Source organism: Sarcophilus harrisii, chromosome 2 (assembly GCF_902635505.1).
Source record: "Sarcophilus harrisii chromosome 2, mSarHar1.11, whole genome shotgun sequence".
Lineage (NCBI taxonomy): Eukaryota > Metazoa > Chordata > Mammalia > Dasyuromorphia > Dasyuridae > Sarcophilus > Sarcophilus harrisii.
Genome location: NC_045427.1, coordinates 224,036,645 through 224,050,968, shown reverse-complemented (window position 1 = coordinate 224,050,968; position 14,324 = coordinate 224,036,645). Strand labels below are relative to the sequence as shown.

Here is a 14,324-nt window from a genome sequence, read left to right as displayed (position 1 = left end):
GCACATCCTTATCATTTGTGTGGTACTTCCTACTGGGTGACCTTGAACAAGTCAGTATTCTGCAGATTAGATTTCCTTTGTTATCTGTAAAATGAGGGAGTTTGAAGAAGTGAACTCTGTGATGTCTTCTATTCCTAACATCCTCTGGATGTCTTTATCACTTGTGTGGCCTTGGGGAAGCCATTCCTAGCCTGGGGACTAATTCCAAGGACTCAGACTTCTCAGTGATGTATCCATATATCCCAGCACTCCCATGGGGCTTGTGGTCTCTCACCACGGTGTTCTTAATTCAAAAATAAAGGTTCCTCTGAATCCATGTTTTAATTCAAGGAGGGCTGCTCCCAGCTCATGCTCTGTGGTAGGAGACTGGTCCAAGTCAGGGAATTCCCTGACCTGCACGGAGCAGAGTTAAGGACAGGGTAGCAGAAATGACAGATACTTCTCTACTCTCCCCAACCCTTTCCCTCAGCCCTTAATAGCTACATTTGAGAAATGGATGTTTTGGGTGATCTACCTGGTCATCTGAGAGGAAATCTCAAGCTTTGGGGCATTTTAGTCCTTGCTAAAAAGCTTTCTAAAATGATCATACCCACAATTCCTGCGGCAATGGCATTTATTGAGTAGGAAGTAATCTTTATTTGCATTTCCATATTTGCACAAATAAGTGCTGCCTTCTGGGTTTGTTATTTTTGTTTATTAAACTATTAGTTTTTCTTATGTTTCTGAGATGGTACCTTCCTATTCACTAAGCCCTGTGTCTGATTTTGGGAGTACAGAGATTAGAAAATAACTGTTGCAGTTTATAAGGCATTTTTAATAAGAGAAACTCTTTGGGTGATTTTTATTCCTCCCCACTTTTATCTAATCTATTGCCAAGCCTTGACCATCCCAATTCTACCTCTCCTTTTCTCACTGTTCTTACTCTGGGACACTGATCACACACTGGGGCTGACTCCCTCTTGCCTCTAATCCATTGTGCTGCTGCCAGAATGTTTATTATTTTTAACCATATACTGTATTTATTTACTTGTGAATATCTTTTTTCTCTCCTTTTAAATGTAATCTCTTTAATGGAGCGGCTAATTTGCTTTTGTATCTGTAGCTTCAGCTTAGCACAATGCTGATGTTTAATAAATGCTCTTAGATTGAGTGATCACTTAGTTGGCAAGCAAGTTGTCACTCCTCTCACATTTATTCTCTTCTGTTTTCTACATCTTGCCACTACTATAGTTTAAGTCCTTATTATGTCTAATTACAGCTTCTTAAGTGGCCTCCTGCTTTCCCACCCTGCTTCTTCTTGAATCTCTCTTATTCATAGATGTTGAAATAATCCTAAAGCACAGAACTGATTGGTCATGTCTTTGCTTGAAAACTTTTAGCTCCTTATTACATCTAGGATAAAGCACAAACTTCTCACAATTTGGCCCTCACTTACCAGTGTCCATTGGTCTTCTACATTCAGCCAAAAGGATCTCCCTTCTATAGAATGATCATAGATCTCATCATGTCTCTTTTCTGTTCAGAAACCATTGGTGACTCCTCATTCTCTCTCTGTCTCTGTCTCTGTCTCTGTCTCTGTCTCTCTCTCTTTCTCTCTCTCTCTCTGTTTTTTATTTTCAAAATATATGCATGGATAATTTTTCAACATTGACCCTTGCAAAACCCTTGTGTTCCAAAATTTTCCCCCTTGTTCCCACCCTGTCACCTAGAAATGGCAAGTAATCCATTATATGTTAAACACGTTAAAAATGTTAAATCCAATATATGTATACTTATGTATATAATTATCATGCTACACAAGAAAAATCAGATTAAAAAGGAAAAAATAGAAAGAAAACAAAATACAAGCAAACAACAACTAAAAGAGTGAAAATGCTATATTGTGCTCCACACTCAGTTTCCACAATCCTCTCTCTGGATGTAGATATCTTTCATCATCACAAGATCACTAGAACTGGCCTCAATCATCTCATTGATGATTGAAAAGAGCCACATTCAACAGAATAGTTCTTCGAATAATCTTCTTGTTTCCCCATTTGCTCTTGAATAAAGTTCAGACTTCTCTTTAGAATTAAAGGACATCTGTGTTTTGATACTATCTTTCTTCTTTATTTCTTGTTTTAATCCCTTCTACTCCTGCTTCAACTAATCTGAACTTCTCTCTGCCTTATGAATTTGCCATTTATTCTCTCCCTCCATGCATGGGCTAATGCTGAATCCCCAAATCTAGAATATTGTCCTCTCAGATCCAACTTGGATGCCACCAATACTGTGAAACCTTTCCTAATCTCCTTGTCAGCATCTTCCAGTTTAATTCAGTTCATTTCCACAAACATCTGTCAGGGCCCATTTAGATGCATTAGCTCTTTTCTAGAATCTGAGGGAGTAGTGCAGATGAAAAATGAGTGCCCTCAGGAGTTTAGAAGATACAGTGCACTTGGTTTGATTATTATGGATTATTTATTATGGATTATTTGCTAAGTAATTCTGGGTAGGTTACCTTTCAGATTGTAATTTTCAGGGAAGGTGTCAGCTTGAATTGCTAGAGGGAGCTTCTTCATCCAAGAGGTCCTTGTAACAGTGAAGTCACAGATATAATTGCTTTTTCCTGTTCTCTTGTATTGTTGTGGACACTAACTATCCACCCTTTTTGACTGTTAGATCCAGAAAAATGAAAGATTGTCTTTTAAACTTCATTTCCTTTAATGCTCAGCTATACATAGTACACGCTTAATGAAAGTTTTGGAAATAATTGTACGTATAATGTATGTTGCCATGTAAGTATAACCTGCTGTTGTCATTATTATTGGTATTAATGCTGTTCTCTTCTCACTAGGGAGACTGCCAGACAAGGGAGGAAGCTGTGGCGCTGGGTGTGGGACTCTGTAATAATGGCTTCATGCACCACGGTAATTCTCCTGCTCTTTCTCCTGCCCCGACTCCATTGACTTCAGTGAGGTTCTGGGTTCCACTGCTGGAATAGGCTTCTCAATGGCTAGTGAGGCATCTTGTTCCATTCCTTCACATTGGAGCATGTCCCTATCAGACCAGGTTACTGAACCCATCACTCCAAGAAACAGTCAGATTATAGACTAAAATTAGCAAATTACTTGATGGGGTTCTGGGTATATTTCTTAGGTTCATCATCTGACAAAGTCCACTTCTAGAATATTTTTATTCTTTCTGAATGTTACATTTTAGGAGGGACAGGGAGAGTGAGTCTGGAGTAGGACTGGAGGGTTGACTATGACCATGACATAGGGAGAATGATTGAAGGAACTTAGGCACAGATACCCTAGAAAAAAAGAGGGAAACTTGGGAGAAAGGATGACCATTTGTCTGGCATATTGTAGACAGAAGTTCTCGAGTATGATTTAGGTTAAATGACTTCTGAGGGTTTTTCCAATGCTGAGATTTTGCATTTATATGGGTTAGATGGTAGGGTAGTTCTCTGTAGTGAGGTAGTGAGGTGGATTTGGCCCTATTTGACACTCAGGTATTATGTATATAAGGGATGCAACAAATTCTGGGTTTACGATGACAGCAAGTTTACTTTTACCATCTTCAGACTAATATAATGAAATGAGTCAGAAGATTTAAATTTGGCTTTGGCTCTGACCTTTATATGCTATGTGACCATGGGTAGGCAAATCACTTCCTGAGCCCAGGGCTCTCTTGCCTCATTCTGTGAAATGAGAAGCTAATCTCCAGGGCCTTTTTGCCTCTAACATTGCATTAAGGTTCCTTCAGTGTTTCTATTATTCTATGCTGGTCTTTCTAGTGTTTGCTATTCTAAGAGCCCTTCTATTTCTGAGACTCCGTGTATTTGTTTATAGGTATTAAATACGAGGCAGGTTCCCTTGGGAAGCAGACATAGCCATGCAAAGCTAAAGTCTGATTTCAGAATGTGTATAACATGGTCCCAGAAAGGAGAAGGAAGCCACTTATGCCATGGGTGGCCAGTTCCTGTTCTTCCCAGGCTCTACCCTATGTTTTGAGGTTGGGCCGCACCCTTCAGTTTTGACTTCAGCTTGATCATTTTAGGGTGTATTTGTGGCCTTGGGGACAGTTCCTATAGCCTGAGACCATTCATCCAGCCATTGCATCCCTTCTGCTCCCCAGGGATCATCAGGGTGCATTCTCTGGGACCCACCCCCTCAGAATGTTCTCATCCCAAAGGCATCCCCAAAATAACCACTCAGAATAGACCTATAATTTTTCTGGTCGCCACATCCATAGGGAGCATGGCTCTGATTGGTGGAAGGTCTAAGCTTTGGGCAGAGCTGTCAGGAATCGTGGCCCAGATCAAAGTGGGGTCTAGGAATGTCTCCCTGTGGGTGCTATTTGGACTGAGGGGTGTATTTGAGACTCTGCCACATAGAGCATTTCCCTGAACTAGCCTGACGTTCTCAGCCTTTGACTAGCTGGTCTTGATGTTCCTGTGACACACAGACTGTGAGACATGGAAAGGACCTTGGAATGGAAGTCACTAATTACTTATTAAGCACCCAGTGTGTTTCAGGCGCTCTGCTAAGTGCTGGAGATATAAAGAAAAGCATGAGACAAAATCCTCAAGGAGCGCAGTCTCAGAAAGAATACGTTAAAAGCCGAGGGAAAGCTAGCTTTTATTCTGCTATTTCAGCATACATAGAGCTTAGAATGTCAGAGAAAAACATAGAGAACAGTCTCATTGAAGTGACTCCCTCCTGCTTTGGTTGCATTAGGAACACCATAAAATTCCCTCTCTTGTCTTATTGCTCTGAAATAGCGCATTTGCCTTCTTGAAGAGTAGGTCACTAATGTCTCTGGGCTTTGGGAGGATAGCTAGGGAGGCTGGAGAGCATTTTTTTCTTTTTTGGGGGGACAGCACAGCTCAATCTGGGGATATTAAATCGCACTGTTGAGTCAGAACAGTGTTGGTCTGCAAAGCATTTTTCTGGGCCCCTAGAGGCTTCAAACACATGCCTAACTGTATTCTTTCCTTGTGTGTGTGTGTTCATTTGGGCCCAGTCCTAGAGAAGAGTGAGTTCAAAGATGAGTCCCAGTACTTCCGCTTTCATGCCGATGAGGAGATGGAAGGGACAAGCTCCAAGAACAAGCTGCTTCGCAATGACTTCAAGCTGGTGGAGAACATCCTGGCCAGGAGCCTTCTGGTAGGAGCTCTGCTGCCGAGCAGTGGTTCTCATTCTGATCCCGGGCTTACTCTTGGGCTGCACCCCACTGTTAAAATAAAAGCTCTTTTTCATTTTCCTTTAAAGCTGAGCTGGTGGATGCCCCTGAATTTTTCATTCATTCTTTTTCTTTGTTTTCTGAAGCCTTTACTGAATGGCTGCTCTCTCTGTGGCCTGGTTCTAGAGACCACCACATACACAGTTCTAGATAGCATCATGTAGATGAAAAAGCTCTAGGCCCCCAAAACTTAGGTGCTGGTTTATTGTATGGCCCGATTCTATACACTGCTGTGTGCACAGGACGATGGAGGATGCCGTCATATAAGCAGCATAGTTCTGGGTTCCTTCACGTTGGTGGAATGTTGTTGTTTTCTTCATGTCTGACTCTCCATCTTCTCATTTGGGATTTTCTTGGCAAAGAAGTAGTTCACTGTTTCCTTCTTCAGCTCATTTTACAGATGAGGAAACTGAGGCAAACAGGGCTCAGTGTCATATGTCTAGTGTCTGAGGCCAGATTTGTACTTCCACTGCACCCCCCTCCCCCAAGCTGCCTGTGTATGTGGTAAAAATGTATATAGACACATGTATATGTAGAACCATGTCACATGCATGTATAGTAAAAATGTATGCGCTATGTTATTATTATTATTTTTTTTGCTGAGCAATTGGGGTTAAGTGACTTGTCCAGGGTCACACAGCTGAGAAGTATTAAGTGTCTGAGACCAGATTTGAATATATATATATATATATATATATATATATATATATATAAATGTGTGTATATGACAAAGTTCAGGGTTATGTGTCTTTATGTCACAGTCCTACATGCTACTGTGTCAATAGTATGATCCTAGGTACATTGCCTTTATATAAATTGTTGCTTCTACACATTGCTGAAACTGTAACAAGTCTGCTGGTTTTTATTCTATAAGTCATGCAAATTTGTCATGCAAATGCTGGCAGCTATTCTGGAAACTAAGTAAGCTGGTATATGTCTTGAAGCAACTTCTCATTAAAGTAAGGGAAAGGAAAGGTGAACTCATAGCTAAATGTAAATGAATGACTGATTAACATATTCTCTTAGTATATAGATAAGAGAGGGCTTAGTGGAGTGATAACAATGAAACTCTGGAAGATGAGCTTCTAAGAAGGGAAAGGAAATAATTTGACTGGATGTAAGGTTCATTCATAGTGGAGAATGTGGTGAGGTTGCTCTTGTTTCTCTTTGTCATCATAAGTAGTGATTTTCTGATTGCTTTTATTCAATTTTATTCGGAAAACTTTATTTTTATTTTTTAGATAGTTACATTTTTAATAGCTTTTTATTTTCCCAAAGACATGCAAAGATAATTTTCAGCATTCACTTTTGCAAAATCTTGTGTTCCAGATTTTTTCCCCTTTTTCCCCTTACCCTCTCCTGTGCATCATAGCAAGTGATCCGATAGAGATTAAACATGTTCAATTCTTATAAATATATTCCCATATTCATCATGCTGCACAAGGAAAATCAAATCAAAAGGTGGAAGAAAAAAAATTAAAAAACAAACAACAACAAGCGAAAATACCATGAACATTCATTCAGTCTCCATAGCTCCATAGATCTCTCTGTGGATGTAAATGGCACTTTCCTTCCCAAGTCTATTGAAATTGCCTTCAATCACCTTATTGTTGAAAAGAGCCAAGTCCAGCACAATTGATCATCATATAATCTTGTACTGTGTACTTATATATATTGTATATGTATACAGAGTTAAAAGCCTACCTTCTACAGGAAAATTTTCCCAATCTCTCAATTCTAGTGCCTCCCCTTTGTTTATTATATCCTGCTTATCCTGTATATAGCTTGTTTGCATGAAATAGTCACCCTAGCTTGCTTTTCTATAACTGTCTTCTCCCTTAGATTGTAAGCTCCTTGAGAGCAGGGAGTATCTTTTGTCTTTGTATTTCCAATGCTTAGCACAGTGCCTATAACATGCTAAACTGACTTTTAGAGGTGCTTTTTCAGCAGGGAATAAGATGGATTCTGCAATGAAATGTTTAGAATTCCTTAGGGGCAAGATGGAATCAACTCCCTATACAGTAAGATCCCCAGAAAGGGATAAAGGATAAAAATCTTATTTATTAATATAACTATATTATATATGTATATGTTTTATTTCAAAGTAATAGCAATTCATTTATAAAGAATAGCATTTGGAGTTAAAATTCCAATAAGAAAAATAATAATTTTATAATATAATTATGATTATATATTAAAGATGCATATATATGTATATGTACACACACATATAGAAGTATAAAACTGCAGAGAAATTATGGAAAGCATTGCAGAAATCAGAGCTTTCTTGGCCTTGCCACAAAGTCAGAAGTGAGGAGGAAGTGCATTCCTGTTATGGGGAAATGGACCACAGAAATATTTTGAGAGTTTTGGGAACAGTTAGTAGCATGGAAGGAGTGGTTTATTATGAAATAAAACTAGGTTGGAGCCAGATTGGAGAGGACTTTCAATATTAGTCTGTATTTAAATATGAAAAATAAAAATGAAATGGAATAAATAATAAATTTAGTAAGAAATAAAAAGTAAGTTGGAACCAGATTGAAGAGCATTTTCAATACTAGTCTGAATTTCATCTTAGAAGTAAAAGAAAGTCTCTGAAGGCTTTTTGAGCAAGAGAGAAACATGATATCACCAAAAAGATGATCTAAGACAGTGACTGCTCTGGTTTCTTTTCTCAGATCCTTGGGCTTAGGAGATGCTTCCTGGGTGTTGTGGTGTCAGGGCCAGTGATAAATTAATCACCTTGTTAATTTGACTGCTTTTTTTTACTTCCCAGATATTACCTCAAGAGGATGATTACGGCTTTGACATAGAAGAAAAGAACAAAGTGATCATGGTGAAGTCGGTCCAGCGAGGTTCATTGGCTGAGGTGAGATATTCCAGGGTGGGTGCAAAGAACTTGCTCACTCCAGTAATGAGCCAAGGAAAACAACTTCCAATGTGATCATAAAAGGAAAAGGGGAAGACTGTGTAGAGTAATGGAAAGAACACTGTCAGCTCTGTCACTGACTCATTAGTGATCCTTTCATGGAATCATAAGGTCATAAAGATGGAAGGCGTCTTAAGAGGTATTCTGATCTCATTTAAACAGAAAGAAACTGAGTTCCATGGAAAAGACTTAACGTAGTTTGCAAGTATTATAAAAAGGAGTTGAAATTAAGCCTCCTCAATCCATATTCAATGTCCACAGGTTGCCTCTTACATTTTTGTGATGATGGGAGGTAATGGGAGAGTTGCAGATGATTGGCTGATTGGCTGTATTTTTGAGCTTTGGTTTTCTTATCTGTAGAGTGAAGACATGACAGCCACTCATTCTTTACCTCAGAAGACTGTTTTAATAGATTTGACTTTTAGATATGTAAATAGATTTTAGTTATGAAGATAAATGGGCACAGAATCACTGAATCCCCAAACCTCAGAAATTGTATAAGATTTCTCAGAAGGCATATAGTCCAAAATAGTCCTGCTTGTACCTCCCCAAGAACTTCCTTCTGTGCATTCTAAAAAATGCTTCAGGGCATCTAGGTGGACAGTGGATAGAGCACCAGCCCTGAAGTTAGGAGGGCCTGAATTCAAATCTGGTCTCAGACCTGGTTGTGTGACACTGGGCAAGTCACTTAACCCCAATTGCTTCTCTCCCTCCTTCCCCCCAAAAAAGCTTCATTTGCAGTCATTTTTGGCATTGCCATCTCTAGGGTGAACCACCCCTCTCCCCCCCCCCCCCAGCTACAAATTTCCTTTCTCTTCTTCTCCCAAAATCTTCTCTTGTAAGCAAAGTTAAGCCAAATGTATCCAGGGAAAAAAAAGTAAAATTTTTGGATTCTGTACCTTTCATTCAGAAGTATGTTTCATTCTTTGATTCTGTAGAATTGTAGTTTGTAATTACATTCCTCAGAATTCTCAAGTTTTTGTTTTCCCTTACCATGTTGTAGTCATTATATGTTTTTACCCCCTGGTTTTGCTCATTTTATTCTTCACTGATTAATAAAATTCTTTCTGAGTTTCTTCAAAAATCTGTTCTTTTCCTCATTTTCTTATGTGATATAATATGCCATTAAATTTATATACTATAATTTGTTCAACCATTCATCTTCAATTTGGTGGAGACTTCCTTAATTTCCAGATTTTGTTTCAACAAAAAGCTCATAAATTCTTAGAGGTCTGTTTTTTCTTTTGCTCTCTATCTCAGAGTATTGCTGGGTTGAACAGTATGTATGATTTGGTGCCACTTTGTTTCCTATGGCCATGGACCACAGAAATGACTGGATTGGTTCACAGCTCCACGAAGGGTGCATTAGTATGCCTGTCCTTCTACCTTCCTTTTAACAGTTCCCTTCAATAATTCCATTTTTATGTTTGCCAATGTGATAGATGAAATCTCAAAAGTGTTTTAATTTGCTTCTTTTATTAATAATTTGGAGCATTTTTATAAGATTTATGTATATAGGTATATTTATATCATGTGATATGTTGCATTATGTTATATCAGTATTATACACTTTTATAGGATTGTGTAGTTTCCTTTAATAAACTACTTGGGTTATATAGTTTGATGATTTATATTTCAGGGAATGCCTCTTCTTATATATTTGAATCACATCCCTATATATCATAGAATTTAATCAGGAAGATCTGCAAAAAAATTGAATTTCTAATTTTGGATTTATGAAATTTTGAAAAAATAAAAAACATCAGTTTTAGGGTAATGATAAAGTCTGGACCTGTGATTGTTCTTTTATATAAACAACTCTTAGAACTTTCAGTACAGGGATGATACCTTTTTTGCAAAGAATTCCCTTTTTGCAATTGTGTCTAATTCTCAAATTAGAAATGGACTCTTACATTCCACATATTAATCTGCTTCATGCTATATTTTTAGCCTGTTTAATATCTGCCCTGTGGCACAGAGATATAAAGCAATTTTCCTAAGTTCATACAGTTTACATGTCAGGGCAGGCTCAGCTTTGAGGACAATTCTTTCTATGCCATTCTCTCTTTTCAATTTGATGCCATTAAAATGTTTATTTTATCTCCTATCAACTCTGTCCCTTATTTTGTCAACTCTTTGCCTGACCACGGTAGCAATTTTCTTGTTCCCAGTCTGATTAGGATATAACCTTTTGCATCTATGTCATGAATCCATGGAGTTTATTGTTCCATGAGGTGTAAAATCTTGCTTAAACCTAATTTCTGCCAAACTGCTTTCCAGTTTCCCAGCAGTAATCTGTAACATATTATTTTAGTGTTGACCACTATGTGGTATAGTTTGCAATCTTGTACTGCTACTTCCTTATTCTCCAGTTTTTTTTTTCCACCATTTCTTGACCTTTTGTTTTCCCTATATTCTGAGCAAGCTCTGAATCAGATCACTTGAACTGGGCTTCTGGGAAACACTTTCTGCTACTTTCTTGGAGAAAGCTGGGATTGCAAATTTGCTAACCAAGTAGGCTGTATTGCGGAAGTAGATCACCTTGGCCATCACTGCTTCGTCCCTGACTGTTCCTTTGGCCGATGCCTCTCAGGGAGCGCCCAGTTACTGGTACTCTTTTTAGCCTATCCCCTCCAGCCTAGTCCGATGTTAAAGGATACTAGATGTTAAATCAGATACTCCAGGTCTTTTTCCCACATTCCTAGGACTCTGGGCAAGTCAGGTAATTCATCTGTCTATTCTAAAAGCGTTTTTGTGAGGTTCAAAGTGGACATCATGTGGTGGAGAGAAGTGAATCTGACCATGGCTCTGTTGCTCACTACTTTTGTGATCTCGGTCCCATCCCTTCTTTTTCCCATAATCTCAGTTTTCTCTTCTGCAAAATAAAAGACCCGCTCTGGGTGTTCTGGGATCTTACTTCTGACCTCATTAACCTGTGAAGATCAAAGCAGCAGCAGCATAGGGTAATGGAGCACAGAATATAGAATGAGAAGAAATGGATTCAAATGTTAGCTCTGTTGTTTATTTGGGAAAGAGTTCTTTTCTCTGACCCTTGGTTTTCCCAGTTGTGAGATGGAGAAAATACTACCTCTGTCACAGGGTGGTTGTGGAGCAAGTGCTTAAAACATAGCAGAAATCTGAGCGATAATTGCCGTTTTTCATCATTAAGTGCCCTGGGAGTATCAAATAGTCTTCGGGTTGTAACTCCCTGTGTCTGTTCTCCCCAGATGGCTGGCCTGCAGGTTGGGAGGAAGATCTATTCCATCAATGAGGACCTTGTGTTTCTCCGACCTTTCTCAGAGGTGGAGGCCATCCTCAACCAGTCGTTCTGTTCTCGTCGGCCCCTACGCCTCCTTGTAGCCAGCAAGGCCAAAGAGTAAGTGCTCTGGGGGATGCTGGCTGCCATGGTGATGAAGCTCAGAGATCTGGGGTATGGGGGTGGTGATGATATCATATCATGTGACATAATGTAATGTCACACACATATAATGTAGTGGAGCACAAGAGCATAACAGTATAATACATTTTAGAAAAGAAAGTCACTTGACTAAATATTTCTCACCTTTCTGCCTCAGTAAACTGCATCTGGTCAATGTACTTGCTATTGCAGATTAATGGAAATGGACACCAGGTGGGATTTCCAGAAGTCTTAGCTTTGCCTTTAATTGACTTGGGACAGATTACTTTCCCTCTCTGTGCCTCTCTTCAATTTTTAAAATAAAATAGTTGCTCAGGGGATCATCTGAAGTCTCCTGTAGCTTCTTAAAGTTCACCCACCACATGTACATGCATACATTCTTTCACAGATTTATCTGTCTGTCTTTTTCTTTGTGTCTCTCTCTCTCTGTCTCTGTCTCTCTCTGTCTTTCTATCTTTTTCTCTTTCTCTCTGTTTCTCTCTCTGTCTCTGTATCTCTCTCTGTTTTTCTGTCTCTCTTTCTCTCTTTTATCTCTTTCTCTGCTTATCTCTGTCCCTGTCTCTCTATGTCTGTCTCTCTGTCTTTTTTCTGTCTTTTCTCTCTGTCTCTTTTAGTCTCTCTGTCTTTCTGTCTCTTTCTTTGTTTCTTTCTGCCTCTGTCTCTCTCTTTGTCTTTGTCTGTCTCTTCCTCTCTCTCTCTCTCTCTCTCTCTCTCTCTCTCTCTCTCTCTCTTTCTCTCTTCCTCTCCCATTCTCTCTCTCTCTCCTTCTCCCATTCTCTCTCTCTCTCTCTTTCAGTCTCTCTGTCTTTCTATCTTTTTCTTTGTTTCTTTCTGCCTGTCTCTCTCTCTTTGTCTTTGTCTGTCTGTTCCTCTCTCTCTTTCTCTCTCTCCCTCTCCCATTCTCTCTCTCTCTCTCTCTCTCTCTCTCTCTCTCTCTCTCTCTCTCTCCTGTCTGTCTGTCTGTCTGTCTCTTTGCCTCTGTCTCTCTCACACATGCACGGAAATATATATGCCAGAGCTTCTAGGACATTAAAATCATTGTTCTGAAATCCTTCCTAGGGCATAGGCTGGAGATGGATTAAGATTAAGATGGTTAAGATTGCTCCTTCTTTCCCACTTGTACTATTTGTGAATTCAGGACAATAGTGTGCTTGTAAATGCTTAACAACCAGCTTCTTGGAAAAAAATATAGTTATGTATTATATAAAGTTTACTGATACAAAGGATGTGTAGTCCATAATTTGCAAATAATTTGGTAAATTCCACATAACTGATTGAGTCTAATAAAATTCTATTGTTGATTTTTGTTGTACTCTTATATCTTTGTAGCCAACCTATGGATTTTCAGTGATGTGAGAAACTTCTTTATTGGATAATAGATTTCAGTTACTGGAAGACTATTTCCAAAAAAATATTTTTGTAGTATTTACAATGTAATGGAACTGCTTTAAGGTTTATTTATCAGTATTATTAACTTCTTCTCCATCACTTTCTTAAGTCTAGACCAGAGGTTGGCACATTGCTGCTGGGCTAAGAATGGTTTTTACATTTTAAAATAAAATTTTATTGCATTTAAAAATGGAAAAACCATTCTTAGCCCTTGGGCTGTATAGAAACAGGCAACTGCTGCTGTTTCACTCTGGGGCAATAATTTTCTCACTTCTGGTCTAGACATTCTACTCCCCATAGTAGATTTCAAGCTATCAAAGTGACACTTTTAAATTGGGGAGGTAGGAAAAAATGCATGACACTCTATAAGCTGTCTTACAGATACCATAGATATAAGCAATCATGACAACATAGAGAAAATGTTGTACAATAATTAGGAAGTAATGAGTTGTTAATATTTAGTATCTTTATTTCTAATATATTTAATTTTAAGTTTATATAATTTAATTTTTATAATGGTCATGTTTAATAGTTGGCTTGCAAAACTCCTGAAAATATAGCCATCTGAAAGCTGGTCCCAGGATGCCACTGCCCTGAAATATAATTCCACACTCTGGACCTCAGTTTCTTTGTGTGTGTGTTTGTGTATGTGGAGGGGGTGGGTGTTGAATGAGTTGATCTGTAAGCTTTTTTCCTCTGAGCTGCTTCTCCTTGCATAGAGCAGAAGGTAGCAAAAATGAATTTGGTTAATTTGGCGTTTATATTTATTGCTTATCTATTAGGTACTTTCTTCTAAGGGTGATGCTGTTCTGAGTTGAGTTTCCAGTCTAGTAGGAAAGATTACATCACATAGTTAGATTATTATGGATTAATGTAAATTCTTAAACCAGGGCCAGGTTCAAAGGCCCCCAAAAGAGGCAAAGTATCTTTGAGGTTTGGCTATAGGTGTTGGTTGGGTAACTTATTCCTGTGGTTAATGACTCCATTTTTTTCTCCTGCTCTTTCTCAGAATCATTAAAGTCCCTGATCATCCTGAAACCCTGTGCTTCCAGATTCGCGGAGCTTCCCCACCATATGTCCATGCTGTGGGCAGAGGTGAGCCAGGGAGGGGTGGGGAGCCTGAGTTTACCTTACATGGAGGTAGTATTGGTGGCCAGCAGCCAGGTGTGGGGGGCACTTAAGGGACTACCTTTGCCCAACATCTTCCTCCTTTGGAGTCAGCTGGGTGCTGATAGAATCAAAGTTAGCTGTGTCCTATAATCAATATCTGCCTCAGGTTCCATTGTAACATGGGGATAACAGTAGTAGCTCCTGCCTCATGGGGTTATTATGAAGATTAGATGAAGTATTTGTAAAGTA

At 38.9% G+C, this 14,324-nt stretch overlaps 1 protein-coding gene across 1 annotated transcript in view; it reads left to right on the top strand.

Moving 5' to 3' along the window:
* Positions 1 to 14,324, top strand: part of PREX1 (phosphatidylinositol-3,4,5-trisphosphate dependent Rac exchange factor 1) — a 204,638-nt gene that overhangs the window by 154,795 nt on the left and 35,519 nt on the right. The window contains exons 15-19 of the mRNA XM_012539711.3: positions 2,837 to 2,909; positions 5,011 to 5,153; positions 8,006 to 8,098; positions 11,386 to 11,534; positions 13,975 to 14,060. Of these exons, the coding sequence (XP_012395165.2) occupies positions 2,837 to 2,909; positions 5,011 to 5,153; positions 8,006 to 8,098; positions 11,386 to 11,534; positions 13,975 to 14,060 (544 nt within the window). The remainder of the gene's footprint in view (positions 1 to 2,836; positions 2,910 to 5,010; positions 5,154 to 8,005; positions 8,099 to 11,385; positions 11,535 to 13,974; positions 14,061 to 14,324) is intronic.